At 34.2% G+C, this 16,312-nt stretch overlaps 2 protein-coding genes and 1 long non-coding RNA gene across 4 annotated transcripts; 1 reads left to right on the top strand and 2 right to left on the bottom strand.

The window, feature by feature from the left end:
- Window positions 1-4,053: 4,053 nt before the first annotated feature.
- LOC8274747 (putative pentatricopeptide repeat-containing protein At1g12700, mitochondrial) lies at window positions 4,054-6,159 on the bottom strand. The gene has a single exon (XM_015720406.3). The coding sequence runs from the start codon at window positions 6,010-6,012 to the stop codon at window positions 4,096-4,098; it is 1,917 nt and encodes a 638-aa protein (XP_015575892.1). The 5' UTR covers window positions 6,013-6,159; the 3' UTR covers window positions 4,054-4,095.
- Window positions 6,160-6,791: 632 nt separating this feature from the next.
- On the top strand, window positions 6,792-11,296 carry LOC8274746 (calmodulin calcium-dependent NAD kinase). 2 transcript variants are annotated; one of them, XM_002520952.4, is made up of 9 exons: window positions 6,792-6,933; window positions 7,055-7,231; window positions 7,356-7,579; window positions 8,215-8,276; window positions 8,934-9,155; window positions 9,380-9,506; window positions 9,739-10,061; window positions 10,197-10,341; window positions 10,870-11,296. In XM_002520952.4, the coding sequence occupies exons 1-9, from the start codon at window positions 6,924-6,926 to the stop codon at window positions 11,107-11,109; spliced, it is 1,530 nt and encodes a 509-aa protein (XP_002520998.2). In that variant the 5' UTR covers window positions 6,792-6,923; the 3' UTR covers window positions 11,110-11,296. The 2 variants fall into 2 exon arrangements, with proteins under 2 accessions (XP_002520998.2, XP_048226541.1); XM_048370584.1 differs by having other exon boundaries at window positions 10,197-10,459; window positions 10,870-11,092.
- On the bottom strand, window positions 6,809-15,690 carry LOC112535163. The gene is made up of 5 exons (XR_007214702.1): window positions 13,868-15,690; window positions 11,939-13,092; window positions 7,324-7,570; window positions 7,074-7,198; window positions 6,809-6,945 (listed from the first exon to the last, which is right to left on the bottom strand). It is a non-coding gene; the product is annotated as an uncharacterized LOC112535163 (long non-coding RNA).
- Between the last annotated feature and the right edge of the window lie 622 nt (window positions 15,691-16,312).

The following is a 16,312-nucleotide window of genomic DNA, read 5'->3' on the forward strand; positions in this document are numbered from 1 at the left end:
GTGATAGCCCATAAATCATCTAATTAAATTAAACTGTAATTGAAGTTGTAGAAAAACCAACCGAAGCTCAGCTGGCTAAAGGGTATCATTGATTAATCATGATTAGAACATCTATGCATGAGTTATCATTGTGATTTTGAAAGGGAGAATTTGAGAAGATAAACCAGAAAGCTTGCTGGCCAGAGCCCCTTAGGGAAAATTATAGAGGCTAAAAGAAGCTGTTTGGGTTGACCTCGCCACCAGACACCTAATTTTTAAGACCAATTTATGATGTTCGAAGAAAAAGGTATTCAACACAAAAGCAATTATTATTTGAATGTTTAGTAGAAAAACTATGTTATAAACTACCAAACCCTATGTGTGAAAACAAGATTAGAGATGGTGTAGAAAGTGGACTCAGTGTCTTGTCTTGTGACTCAAACCAACAATTAATATATATATATATATATATCATTCCTATACGTATTAAAGGACCCCATGAAGATATAATATAAAATGCATGGCCATATCACAAATTCTTCAGATCCCATATCTCTTTCTTTCTCTCTCTCTCTCTCTCTCTCTCTCTCTCTCTCACACACACATTCTCTCTCACATGTATTAACAGTTGAGGTGAATGTTGTCTGGTTCGATGTCATTCATTTTGTGAAGCTGAAACATTAACTGAATGATTTCGGACCAGGCTTCATTCCCCCCAACTAGGTTTGATTTCCATATTTACACACTAATTGTTTTGCAAATACTCTCTTTCTTTAACCAAGAAGCCTGAATATTGATAATATCGTATGTTAACAATGATCTTTATCAGTTCTTTCTCAATCTAAGGGAAATAAGAAATACGAGAAAGGTTAGTTCCTTATAACTATGTATTCTCGAATGATTTAATCTCTGCAGGATCTTTGAAATTGTTGGTGTCGATCTGATGCAATCAACTAAGCAAGCAGAGATGAAAATTCAGCCACCCAAAGGCGGCCAGCGGTATGATTTCATTTCCAATCTTTTTACTTTTTTAATGTCTTTAGCTTTATATTTGGCAAAAATAGTTGTGCTAATATAAGCAATTTGACTGTAAAAATGCAATTGTCCTTTGTGTTGGTTAGTCTAAACATTAGAAGCAATTTTCTTGAAGAGAGCAGCTGCAAAGGAAAATACAAAGTACTAAAAGAGTTCATCTTGAGAATCATTATAATAACATCTCTTGTTCATGACAAACTATATCTACCAAGTGGGTCACATATTAATTCCGTATGGGTCGGTTAAGAATATATACAAAGAAAATAAAAAAGCAAAGACTAGAACTACCATGTACATGTGAAGCTATAATAATTTCTGGTGGGTCAGATCTGGAGGTGATCACGGAAGTTGTCATGTATATGTTGATAATAGCAGTCATTAAGCATGGGCTCGCAAGTGCAGTTTAGTCTTAAGTGAGTACATATTTCAATTGGAATAAAAACTCAAATTTAAACTTGTTTTCTTCTGAATTATAAGAAAAAAGAATATTTGGAGCTTCAGAGTTCTCTGATCCATCCCAAAATAAAATAATTAGTCAATCATTGGTCACATATGAAGCGATATAGGAACACAAGCTAAAGAAAAAGCAAGAAGCAGTTATAAGTATGCTGTTGTATACATGAAATGACACAATATCAATGTCTGCCAGGAAATTATGTGTTTACTGTGAATCCAGTGCGAAAAGTAGAGTTGAAATTGGGACCAAAGTTAGCCCCTTTTATGGGATTTGACAGGACGAAGATTAATTGAAGGAATCAAAAGAGTATTAGAAAAGTAGAGCACCAAAGTTATGGGGTCTGGTTTGTTTATGTGTTCCCCATGATAAGTAATTGCATGCATATACACAAATGGAAGTGAGGTCTAGCTTCTCACTGTCTAGGGTTAGGGTTACCAGACAAGAGAAATACATATCCTTCTCTTTGTTTTCCACCATTTTCTTAATGTTTTTCTTTTCTTCTCATGTGCTTCACATTTCATCCTTCTCAAGCATAATTTTATACACATTAACCAAGTCCATGTTTTAAGTCGTGATTTCCTCTTAAAAGATTCATATTCTTATGTTCCTTTTGGAAGTGTATTATTCAATATTAACAAATTATAATGGGGGAGTTTGAAGACTCTCTGATTTGATGATTTCTCTGCCTTTTACACTACAATTAATTAAGTAACTGTTCATATTCCTAAGGAACGTGACATACTTTTTTTTTTTTTTAGAGAACGCTATACTTGACGGGAAATAATGATACAGATGATCAATGAATTTTGTATTTAATTTTATTTTAGTCACAAAATTTTAATTTGTTTCATTTTAATCATTCAATTTTAATTTTATTTCAATTTAGTCACATTGCAAAAAAGACCAATAGAAAAGAATAAAAAAGAAAAAATGTGACATGTCAATTTCTTACTAGTGAGGTGATTAAATTGCAATCAAAATTAGAGTTGAATGATTGGGATGAAACAAATTAAAATTTTATAATCAAAATGAAACTAAATACAAAATGCAGTAACAATTTATATCATTATCTCCGCTTGATATATATATATATATATATTGTGACCCATCTATAAAGTAAATATGGAGTATAAATTTTGAATATAGTTGATAAAATTATTTGTTTGAACTCCAAATATAAATGTTGTATATATAGTAAATTTGAGAAAGCTAATATGAAATTTAATCTTTATACAATTATCTAAAATATTTCTGGATATTATAAGAAATATACAACATCGTTAACACTTTATTATATTGTTTTAATGTATGGAATTATGGTGTGGTGACAATTTGTGTCCAAGATGATTCACATGCTGCAGAACAAAACTATAACAACAGACAATACAAAATAGAACCCAGGAAGAAAGATAATAAAGAAACTGTAGCAATTAGCTATAGGATGAACTCTAATAACTTCAATAACATAGCAAACTTCTTAACTCCTGAAAACATAAGTAAATGGAATATAAATTATTTAAGATTGGAGTCTTTTACTAAGTTTATTATAGGAAAATGCAATGAGTAGAAGACAGCTGTATGTGGGTTAAAATCTGAAATGAGAAGAGCAAATTGTGTGAATAATGAAAATAAAAGATTAGGGTTAGGTAGAGTTATTGCATAACATATACGATGTGGCCATTGGATTATAAAACACCATTCAGCAACAAAAAAAAAAAAAAAAAAGACAACACTTTTGTAGGCCATCACAATCGCACAGTGTTGTTGTTTAGCTTAGCTAATAATACTCATCAATTCAATTAATCAACAAACTTTATCACTTATTATTTTCTCATTATGCAACTCTCATTTCCTATCCATTTTACAGTCCATTACCTCAACTGCTTTTCTTTCTTTTTTTTATCTGTTTTAATTTTAAAATTTGTTTGCCAAATGTTAAATAAAAGTAGTTCATACAAATCTACCCTTTTTTTTTTAGCATCTTACAATAATCCCCCAAGTACATCTTTAGGTCCCATTTGGCAATAAATAAATAAATAAAATGAGAAATTTTATTAAAAAGAATAAAACAAATTATTATCATGTCAAAGGGTCGGCACTACAACCTAGTATAACACTTTACAATCCATGTGATATGCTGCAACTTTCAAGGGAGACTTTGTCATGTGTATGTTCCAGAATCCACTTTTTGTAGTATAGATTTGGAAGAAACTAATGTTTCATTAAACAAGTATTGGTACCTAATTATTCATAGCTGCTAATCAGTTAAAATTCAAATTTATGATTTAGTTTTCTGTAATTCTATATTTTAAAAAACAAACTAATAATAAATACCAAAAAGATTCCTAATAATTTTAATTAAATCATTCCTCTAAAAGTACCATTTTAATTAGCACATGATAATAATATTTGGGTGCAAGATGAGGCATGCGGGTCCTAAGTGTGGGTATCTAATTATTACCTTCATTTTCTTTTGTGGTCATTATCACTAACTTTCAATCTTGAAATGACAGGAAAAAGTTCTGTAAATGATTTCGAACCCAAAATTCTTCCAAAAAAAAAAAGAAAGAAAGGAAGGAAAGTAGAGAAGACGATGCTAACAACTGACATTCATCACATCACATTTACATTGCCTCTTGAACAGGAAATGTAGGAAGCAAATTCAAACATTCATGGTAATTTTCATCCTTCAAGAGTATGTCCATTACTATCAATAAAGTGGATGCGTCCGGAGATAACTTTCTTGCTGCCATTTTATGAAGAAGTTCCACTATTTTTGGTCTCTCACTATTAAGACAGAGTCCACGCATGAGTGTATTAAATGTGACCACGTTTGGAGCACAGCCTTTCTCCTCCATTTCCAAAAATAGATCATATGCCTTTTGCGGTTGCCCTACTTTACAAAGTCCATAGATCATGATAGTATATGTTACAACATCTGGCTGCAAAGCTTCATTACACAATCTATTGAAAAGCTCCCAAGCAATTTCAAGCTTCTCTGATCTACACATGCCATTGATGAGGGAGTTAAAGATTGCAACATTTGATGCAAACTTGCAGTTTTCTAAACCATAAAACACATCCAATGCCTCTGAAACACAACCATTCTTGCAAAGCCCATCCAAATAAACATTATATATACTATATGAAATTGAATCTAACACCATGTCCTGAAATTGAATCTCCCCAAATAGCTTCCTTGCATCTCCAACCTTACCTGCCAAGAAAAGACCATTCAATAAAGTACTATATGTGATAACAGTTGGTTGAATGCCTCTGTCCATCATTTCCCTGTACAATATCATAGCTCCATGTACCTCCGAATCCTTGCAGTATGCCTTCATCAATATACTATAGCTGCCAGCATCATGTTGACACCTCTTATTCACCATAGACAGAAAAATTTTCTTCCCCTCATCAACCATACCTGCCAAACAATATCCCTCTATCAAAATGTTATAAGTACGAGTTGAAGGTTCTACATATCTCTGAACCATCAGATCAAACAATCCACTTGCCTCTTTTACCTTTCCCACTTTGCAAAGTGCACCAATGAGCACACTAAATGTTACTACATCAGGCAGCAAACCGTGATCAACCATCTCAATAAACAAACGTTTGGCTTCCTCCCACTCACTGGCGGAACATAGACCATGTAACAGAGAGGTATACGTAACCACATTTGGAAAAATCCCCTTCTCCTTCATTTCCACAAAAAACTCTTTCGCCCTTTCTACCAAGCCATCCTTACAAAGAGAATCAATAATGCAGCTATAAGAAACTACAGTAGGTTTACAATTGATGCCAAAGTCACTATTCCCATTAATCATCGCTTCATGCAACTTAAGAGCATTACATGTATTCCCTGTTCTACACAACCCACTAATCAAAACTCCACATGTAATCGCACTAGGCCTACAATCAAATACACCCATTATCTTGAAAACCCTAACTGCCTCCCCAATTTTACCCTCCAAGCACAATCCCTTAACTAAATTAGTAAAAGTACGAGTATTTGGCCTATAACCCTTTCTCAAAATCATCCCAAAAACCACAAAACCTTCAAAAACTCTTTTCACACTGCACAAGCAATTAAGCAAAATGTTCAACGAAATAAAATTTTTCAACAACCCAATTGAGTTCATTCTTCCACACATAGAAATAACATGCAAGTATTGCTTTTTCTTAGCCAGTGCACCAAACAAATTATTGAATCTTGACAATGCAGGAGTGGTTTGCATATGGATCATTTGATTAAAGAAGTGCAGTGCTTCATGGAGAGTAAAATCACCTGACTTGCAATTTATTTCCAAGAATTGCTCAAGTGGGTTGTCGCTTTGCGTATTAGGGGTCGAGTTTATTGGTAAAGTTTTGGACTTGAAATTGATGAATTGTTCATTTGAAATTTTTGGAGAGGTTTTAAGATTAGAAATTGCGTGGGTATGTAGGCTTGTGAATAAAGATGATAACTTTGCTGTAGAAGCAGCAGAAAGCGATGATGTAGCAGTGTATAGAGAAGACGATGAAGTTTTGCGGGCCATTTGGAGAGAGAGAGAGTTATGGAAATCGTCATGGAAACCGGGTTTTGTTCTGGTTGTTGGGGGACTAAATTACAGTTATACACCCCGGAAAGCTAAATTAGTAATAGTATGCCTCAGTCGGTCCCTAGTTTGGGAACTACATAACACGCCCCAAGTTTATTATTCATTAAAAACTAATATATTTTATCTTTTAGATAAAAAGAAAATTAAATTTATAAAAATAAGTAATTTTAAAGATGAAAATTTTTAAAATTTTATAGATTGTTTTGACTTACGAAAAAAGTTAAATTTAAATTTATAATAAATTCTATAAAATTATCATCCAAAAGTTTTCAATTATATTAAGTAAAAATTATTAAAATTAAAATTTTATTTATAAAAAATTGAAGACTGACCCTTTCACACAAAGCCCTACTCATATTCAATGAGTAGAAATCATTGCATAAGAGAATAACTAACGGTAGATGTGTGATAATGATTAAATGTAAATATCATGTGGCATATTATAGCAAAACAACTAATACATTGGAAGCGAGTGAAAAACAAATTGTAGATTCTTAATCAATCGGAAGAAAACATGTCAGGGATATGAGCATATTATCTCCTAATTCTTTGTAAATGCATAAATTAAGAGCATTATGGCCCTTCCCTAAATACCCTCTCATCCACAAAATCAACCTCAAAGTGAGATTGCATGTCCCCATGCTACAGGAGCTAAAGCTATTACATGTGTCACCACTTGATATTGCTGTGACGAGGCATGCGCCCATTGTAACTCTTATGGCTACGGCCCTAAGCAAATATAAAGGAGACCATGCAGCTACGAAGAAAGAAGCAATGGCAAATCTGTTTCCTGTCTTCAGAACATCATTAAATCAGATACAAAATTCTCTACCCTGGAGCTCTCAGACATGCAGAGGGGTAATCAATAACCTGAAAAGAATAAAAATTAGTACATTGACCTTTTCTTTGTTTCTGTGTTGATCTAGTTGAGAAACTGTCAAATAAAATTTGTTTTCGTTTTCTTTTTTGTTTTCTTCAGATTATAACAGCAAACCGACCTTCACACAGATCTTTATAGCCTCTTCAATTGGTTTGTTCGTTGCAGCAGCAGTTCATTATCGTCTCCGGCAGAGAAAAAATTGGAAGATCATGCCTCGTTTAAAGCAAAAGGCAGGAGGCAAAACTGAGAAGCTCGAAAGGTTCTCTCATTATGTAGGTAAATACACATGCATACACATAAAATTATGTTTCACAAGCCATACGAAACGTTTTCTGATAATATGAATATCATGTTCCAATGCTTCCTACCATCTAAATCTATCTCATTGATGATTGTGCAGCCAGGCAAATGGGATTCAAGGATAGGAGAGAATGTCCACACCTCTGCAAGTTAGCTGCAGAATACATCAGGAAGAGCGAAAGCTGTGAAGAAGATATATATGCTTTTTTTGCAGATGAACTTGAAGCAGATTCGCTTTTCGTGAAGCTTTTGGAGGAGTTTGAGAGGTGTATTCTTAGCTATTTCGCGTTCCACTGGAGCCATGCTGATCTTATTCTGCATCAGGTAATTAAGATCTGGGTAGCTAAATGTATTGTTGAGTACATGAGATGTTATGAAGAAAATGTTTTTTCAAGCAGTAATGCTCTGGTATTTATACAATTACAAACAAGATCATGAGATAAGAGGTTGATCATAATGGATCAAGAATCTAAAATTGTCGATCTGAATAATTTCACTGGTTGAATATGGAAATCATTAGTCATTCTATAATGTGTGATGCACGAGATACTAATACAAACAGTAAATAGTTTTGCTATATATAGATATAAGTGATGCTAAAATTATCAATAATCTATTGAATTTTAATACATTTTGATAATTGCATTGAAACCATAATATTAAGATCAAAGAAATAACAGTTAATATATAACCATTTTGATAAAAAAAATATTTAACTATTAAAAAATAACAGGTTTGTTCTTACTTTCACACATTTTCCTAGCGATAGACTTTATCAAATGCTAGAAATTAAGAGATAAACATATAAACGATTCGAGTTTAAACTACAAATAATGAAATGCACCTTCCATTCTGTAACATAAATGACATTAGTATTTAACATTTTAACGACAAATGAATTCTTAAAAGAAAAACATGCATATCTGGACCTTTATTGCATTTTAACCATCAACTTTCAGGTATTGAGCGCTGATGCGGAACCCAAAAGGAAGTTCAAGCATATTGTTATGGCAGCAACAAGGTACAGTATCATTACTGTTAGAACCAATGTGAATTGAGGCTTGTATCCATGTAGAGAATCAAATATCAGAATTTGACTTGAGATAAAATCAAGAAAATTAGAGTTTACCCTGTAACATAAAAGGTACAAACTCAGACACGGGACACAAGCACTATATGACACGAAAATTCCAATACGGTTATATAGAAAGAAAAAAAATATTAAGACGTGATACAAATGTAGTGTTGGTGTTAGTGTCGTGTCCCATACGTGTCCAACTCAGATACTCCATCCTACGAGAAGTGTCAGTACTTCTTAGCCAGTTTTAATAAACGTTAAGCGCTATTCATGCAGGGCATTAATGAGTTGTAATGTCACTTGTCTCTCTCTCCCTAATTCAACTATAGTTTATGAAATATAAGCAAGCATCTAATAAGAAAATGCAGGGAATGGTTGTTAAAATTGTTTGTAGAAGATTGTGAATGTACGAAACTGATCATCTAAAAATTAAATTTCTTAGTCTGTCTAGCTTCAGCTCTTGCATTATGGAGACTGCATTCTCTATAAATCTCAAGATCAAATGGAAAAAATCATTCAGATAAGCTACCATTTGAACAGGAGCAATACATTTACTTGCTCTTTCTTTCTCGTGTCATTCTTTTTCCTTTCCTAATTCAGGGAACAAAGATTCGAGAGGGTGACCAAGAATTTGAAGGTTGCTAGGGTGTTCAATACACTGGTAGAGGAAATGAAAGCAATGGGACTAGCATCAAACGATGACTCACAATGCACAGAGGTCATGGCTCCAGTGGCGCACTCTGATAGAAGTCCAGTGCTCCTTTTCATGGGTGGTGGAATGGGTGCTGGGAAGAGTACTGTGCTCAAGGACATTCTGAAAGAGTAAGAACATTTCTCTTCTGTATTTAATGATTTTTGGCACTCTAGGCATCTGCAAAGTACTTGTTTACTGTCTTCAAGTTTGCATCAAATCTATAACACCTATTTATGCTCAGAGAAATATGTTAGCAGAGCAGCTCTCTAAAAGATGAATAACCAGACTTACAAAGACCAACAAAACAAACTACACTGATACAACATTTATTGCTTTTCTGAATCATGAGCAGACCATTTTGGGCAGGAGCAGCAGGAAATGCAGTGATTATTGAGGCAGATGCCTTCAAAGAGTCAGACGTCATATACAGAGCCCTTAGCTCCAGAGGACATGCTGATATGATCCAAACAGCTGAATTGGTAAGATAATGTTCCACCCCTTTTCCCAACCCCGCTAACACTACCAGCACCACCCAAACTGCAAGATCTTGGAAAGAGCATTTAATAATAATTTCAGGAAATTTAGATAAAATAGATTCACACAGAGTTAATTCCAAGATTACCTCCCCCTTAACATTGGTACTTTGTGGAAAAGATTCTACAAATATTACCAAGTTCAGATGAAGTTCTTTTCTTTTTTTTCATCATACAGGTTCACCAATCATCCACAAACGCAGCATCTTCTCTTTTGGTGACAGCACTGAATGAAGGGCGGGATGTGATCATGGATGGCACTCTCTCCTGGGCGCCCTTTGTTGTGCAGACAATAACAATGGCCAGAAATGTCCATCGCAGACGTTATCGCATGGGAATTGGTTATAAAGAAGAAAGTGGCGGAACTATAACTGAGAACTACTGGGAGCAAATGGAAGAGGAACAGCCACTGCTAGATGGACGCAAAAAGCGAAAACCATATAGGATCGAGCTGGTTGGGGTTGTTTGTGATGCTTATTTAGCCGTTACCAGAGGTATAAGGTAATGTAGCAAATTATTAATCTAGTGCATGTGATCGTATATTGTGTCTAAAATCTTTTACTAGATAAATGAAGAGGAATAAGAGTGTTTCTCCCTGAGATGCTTGAATGAATGGAGCAATGTCGATGAATGCAGGAGAGCTATTATGTGTAGAAGAGCAGTGAGGGTGAATTCACAGTTGAAATCCCACAAGAGATTTGCAAATGCATTTCTAACCTACTGCCAACTAGTTGATAATGCCAGGCTATACTGCACCAATGCTTTGGAAGGCGCTCCTAAGGTACTAGTTCGAGAACTAACCATCTCTTGCTTGATTACTCTTAATCAGGCTACATTAACTGGAGAAGAATGTCTGTTTAAGTGAAGCACAGTAAGGAGTTGATTTCACTTGAACTTGGGTAAGTTGCATGTGATAGTTGAACTTGCATTTTCTTATTTAGAAAGGAAAATTATATAACATAGAGGCCCTCTCCTAAATCTCATGAAACTGAGTGCCTCGTAGACGGGGACCTTTTTTTTGGAAGTTTGTAAGGTATAAAGCCTGGAAGCTCACAAGTTTGGAACGCTAATTAGCAGAAAGAATACAGGGCTGAGGGAACCTTGAAGCTACCAAAACTATCTCAAGCCTAATTCTCTCTCTACGAAAAGCCTACTCCACTGACTTACTAGTGCTAAAAAAGAACAAACAAAAATAACAAAGTTAGAAAAGTGAATCACACAAGTATCCATAGCTGTCATGTTTTGTTGTAACCAAAACGTTTATTTGCATGTGCTTCATTAAAATACTAACATAATAATGACTCTGAAGCTGATAGGATGGAAAGAAAGAGACAAGACTCTGCTAGTTGATCCAGATGAAATAGACTGTCTAAAAAGGGTTGGTAGCTTGAACGAGGCAGCAGACTCAATATATGAGCTTTACAAGTCTCCTAACCCCGCTTGTGCTGTTGGTTCAATTTGGAACGACATAGTATTATCACCATCAAGGTTAAACATTCAAAAGGAGTTGAAGTATTGCATTCAGAAAGTAGAAAGATCAAAATCATAATCCAATTAGCAAGGCAGATCAAGTTCTGAGCTTTCTAAGATTTGTGAAGCAAAAGATCAGACAGAAGCAGGCATATGATTTTCACCATATTTGTTAAAGGAATACCCCACCTGGGTTGTACTAAATATGACTGATCTACTATTTACTGTTCCTCTTTTAAATTTATGCCTTTACTTTGTCCGGCCCATCAGACTTGTTCTACACCATAGGGGGTAGTCCATCCCTTTCTAACCCCACCAAAATTTATATCTACTACAAAATTTGAGTGGAATGCGAAGCTGAAGATACAGGGCGTCGTTTACATCAGATTGAAGAAGAGACAGAAGAAATTTAGAAAGAAAAGAGAGAGAATCATATTTACAACATATCCATTTACCGGGTGTTTTCTTCACTCAGCTTTGCCAGTGCTAAAATAATACGTAAAATTCAAAAGAAGAATATGAATACTCAAGCTGTGGGGTAAAAAACAAACATTCTGGCAACATTAAGACATCGAATTCAAAAATTTAGCATTGGATCAAACTTGGATTCCTAAATGTATAATTTAACAGCAAAACATCTGGCATATCAAAATAGATCAGTGGCTTCAGTAGCTACTGAATCATAAGAGAGAAAACAATTCTAGCATCAACACCTTTTCCTTATTCTACATCAGTAGAATCAGTGGAATAGGGAAATTTAATAATTTTTTTACTTTTACTGTATGCCCGTGAGATTAGAAATATTGTTAGCACAAGTTTCTGACCAATACATAGATTGATGATCTATCATAAAAATTAATTGAAGATCAGCAACCCAACAAAAGAAAAATTATAGAATTAGCGCATACCTATAGGCCATCGTCGACAATATCAACAACCACTGATGGTATCACAGTTCAACATTCCATCTGGCATTCAATAGCTGGAAAGCAAGCGGTATCATGCCAAACAAACTAAAAAGAAAAATGAAGAAAAAAACAGGAGAGATTATTAGCGAAAAGTAAAATTCAGGAATGGAGATATGTTTGAACAAATAAAGTGGAAAATCTTATTCATAAATAGGTTCAACCATAATATTTGTACTATAAGCGTATAATACAAGCATGGGTAAAACTAGCAACACGAACACATTAAGGGACTCACTTTAAAAGACTGATTTTTACATGTAAAGAGGACCCAACCATGCTCCAGTGATAAACCACCACCCCAACAGGAAAAATGAGAGTCATGTCCAGATTTCAGCACCAAAAAACAGTTCACCAGTGCGAGACACAGTTTCAAGCAAGTTTTGCCACTGATGCTCAACAAAAAGCAACATGAGAAAAGCAAAATCAGTGGTTACATAGTTTTGTATTTTCACTAACATGGTTGATTCATGTGTTGCAACCTCTCTTTATCAATTTGCAGGAGTCATAATTGGTCAATATATTCATTTGTTATAGAGGCATTCCCATTGCTTAAGGATACAGTTAGTGAAATCGGGTAAACATAAGGATAAAATACAGGAAGAAGAGTGATAACATGCCAATTTGCAAAGCTAAACATATAAAATTTCTAGAAAACTAGAAAAAGGAAGTGTGCAAGTTTTCTTTTTTTCTTAATCCGGTTCAGAAAGAATAAACTTTATTCTTTTGGGCTATACTAATAGGAAATCCTAGGCAATCATGTCATTCCTCCAACCCTCTAACCATTTCCATTTTGCTCCTCTTTTCCCTACTGTTTCACCATTTATATCATCAACTCCCTCTTACCTACACCTTTTCTTTTTGCAGTGGGCAGTCGTTTGTCCTTAATCACAAGCATATCCTCTTTCAGGTTGACAAGAGATACATGATATATAATAACACAAAAGTTCAGAATCTTTATTCTTCTATCTGTAGATCTGTCATTTGAAGTCTATAAAACCACAACTAAAGAAATTTAACGTATTCTTTCTTGTTGTGTCCTCGGTTGCCGTCTCCTGCCTGCTCTTTCACCATTACCAGCACAAGAAAGTTTCAGCCTACAAAATAACAAAAATAAAGGATATTAATACTCAAAGTACTAGTAAATCAAGTTATGGGCTTAACAGTCCTAGGCTGATATGAGATACGCCTGCTTTACACGGAAATTTAGACGAGGACTCGACCCTTCATGTTGATGCAAGCTTATTATATTCGACAGTTCTTATGGTTCTCCTCTATACGACTAACTAACTTACCAACCTTACCATACAACTTTGTTGATTATATCAAAATAATCCACTTTGTTAACCTTTATAACAGAACGTGTAGAAGTACACTGTCAAGGGACATGTGTCTTACAAGTTGAATTGAAAAAAATTCCTCACTCCTGAGTTTGTCCTGCTAGGATTTTTGGAATCAATGATTCATTACATTAAACATAAAGTGCAGAACTGTGCCACAAAGAAGAGAGAATGTGAATTCAAACTGATTAAATCCCACAAATCGTGAACATTTAACCACTGCCACCACATGTATACAACTCAATTTTACAACTCCTAGTTTGCTGTTCAGCATGCCAATCACTGGATTCGAATTCCCATCCAACAGTTGGCATACTTGTATACACGTATTGCTATTTGCAATATGCAGATGTCCAAAACCATTTGACCGAATTATGCGCTTCAATTTCATAAAGTCACCAAAACAAACCAGGTATGTACCAAAGTCCATCTATGTTAGATTATACACCAGATTGTTATAAATAATTTCCGTGGTAAGTGCAAACTTCAACCTTAACCTTGTTAATTTGATAGATGTGTGTAAAACGCTTACTTTTGAGTGCACCTTCAGGACAGCCTAACAGAGCTTAGAATAGCATAGGTTGGCTTTCATAAAGGTATTGAGCTCGAGTCACTTCAAGTCCTCAACCTTGGCTTGGTACAAGTTAATGAGCGCATGAACCAAGCTGAAGCTCATTACTCGGCCAAGAATTAGATATAATAGTTAGAACTATAACATAAACTTACTCAAATATATAGATATATAACTTAATTACATATGGATTTGAGAAAATATGGTTCCCTACACGTTCTACTTTTATTCAATGTGCGTCAATAAAGCAAAGAAAAAGCACCTAATTTGAGCTCATTTTGAGTGTTCTCAATTTAGCTAGTTCATAATAAATAAGCTAAATATCAAGCTTCAAACTTGTTTCCAATGTTAAAATATACAAACAGGTGAGTTTACCAAACAGTTATTCAACAGTCTGATATGCAGTCTTATGCTTCACTAGCCTAAAAGGATGATGCAGAATCATAAAACTTAAAGCTGCTTGCATAATTCTGACCATGATAACTGGCTTGATGCTTACTGAAGTAATACGACTAACCACAACTTTTTCTACTGGCAGAAACTTTATGCAGTTAACTAGTTAAGTGAAAATCATAGATCAAAGAAGAAAACTGCAGAGAAATTAAATAAATGAAAAAAGAACAGTTATCTATGTGGATGAGTGCCTAGATGATAGGAAAGGAAAAATTAGGCTAGGTGTAAAATGTGGAAACTATGGAAACTCTAGAGAAAACTAAAGAAAGTTATATGATAAAGTGTTTAAAATCATTATATGAACGGCTAAGAGATCGTCTATTAAAAAATAAAAAATAAATAAAAAAGAAGAAAAAGAAAATCATTCTAGCGTAAATAGGAAGACTACAGAGGAATATTTTTCAGCAGAGAAACGGGGACATAATGGAAACCATTAAGTAAATTAACTTCCAAAAAGTTGCAGAGACAGATGCCAGGTGCCAACAAAATAGTCTCATAAGGTTGTCTGATAGCTGAAACTAAAACTTCTATGATATTATAGGCAGGAAAGAAATAGTTTTGATAGATTCTCCCTAAAGAGAAGTTACACTTCCTGTATATTACATGAGAAGTAACTTATCATTGATAGGTCCATTTCCTAAGTAAGCAAGTGTTCATGAGTTTCTAAGATCAACATCAACTATTTCAAATCATCATCAATGAAGCACGCTTCTCATAATACATATGATATTCCTCCTCAACAAACTAATTGACTCATCGTCGTATCACTACTATCAAACAATAGTTTCACCTCCCCTTGTAGCAAACAGAACACTGAGTCGTGATAATTAAGTAATGCTCATGAGATCATGCCAGCTCTGAGCAAAACTTATGCAAGACTATTCATGCGGTTTGTTAAATTCGTATTTCTTTATAATGGGAACATGTGCAAGAAAAGCACCATATTTAGCAAGTAGATTATTCGATCTTTTTCCACCAATACTTCTCCAACTAGATCCTGTTATATTAAGGCAGATAAACTTTTGCCATAACCTGCCAATCGAACAATAGTAGGTATAACATTGCAAACAATAGAATTAGTATGTTTAACCCTAGATGTTAAAAAAAAAACATCATAAGATTTACTATAATGATTGACGAGCTCATGTTGAAAAATGCACCCATCGATCGTTGACAATTCTGAAGATACTATAGAGATTGTTGCTTTTAGTTGGATTCAGTCAGTTCCTAAGTAATTCTGCAACTAGAAATCCACTATTCTTTCTTCAGCTATAGCTCAATCTAGGGTTTCTTTTTCTTTCAGAGGAATATTTAATCATCAATTATGCAATCATGGAATCTACTCACACTTTCCCTGCTTCCCCTTGTACTTAGTCCCCACAGTCAGAATAGTTGATATTGTGAACTGCAAGCATATACTACAAAAGTAAAAAAGAAATTACTAAGCATGTAAGGGTAAGAAAACACAATATGAAGGGTATCATGAACATTGATTTAGCTTCTAAGAAAGGAAATATACATATTACTTTAATTATGAATCAGTAAAGGGGCATTCAAATTCAAGAATCTACTAAGACTAATTTAATCATCCGACACGCTGTCTATCCATTACCAGACCAAAGACAAAATGTCAGTCATCATTAATCTTAGACAAAACCATCAATAAAATAAATTAATCAAATGAGTTACCAAAGATATCAATGAATGATTAAAGGTCGTATATTTACCATCTAGAAAACGATATTAAATAATTGCTCCTATGATTATTGTATAATCAATTCATTCCAGTTAAAGCTTCCACATAACTACAGCTATACAAGTTAACTTAAACATGCTAAATTTAATCCCATACAAAATATCCAAACCTCTGAAAACTTCCAACCCAGAAATTCTCAAGCTTAAAATGTAAAGACACGCGTGTCTTATACTGCTCAGAGTAAGGATAAATTATTG

The sequence above is a fragment of the Ricinus communis genome, chromosome 1 (assembly GCF_019578655.1).
Source record: "Ricinus communis isolate WT05 ecotype wild-type chromosome 1, ASM1957865v1, whole genome shotgun sequence".
NCBI lineage: Eukaryota > Viridiplantae > Streptophyta > Magnoliopsida > Malpighiales > Euphorbiaceae > Ricinus > Ricinus communis.

Bases quoted from the DNA above. Each gene is read 5' to 3' on its own strand.
- LOC8274747 (XM_015720406.3), bottom strand. From the start codon at position 6,012: ATGGCCCGCAAAACTTCATCGTCTTCTCTATACACTGCTACATCATCG.
- LOC8274746 (XM_002520952.4), top strand. The intron at 8,277-8,933 runs GTACAGTATCAT...TTCCTAATTCAG, and splicing joins ATTGTTATGGCAGCAACAAG to GGAACAAAGATTCGAGAGGG. The intron at 9,507-9,738 runs GTAAGATAATGT...TTCATCATACAG, and splicing joins TGATCCAAACAGCTGAATTG to GTTCACCAATCATCCACAAA.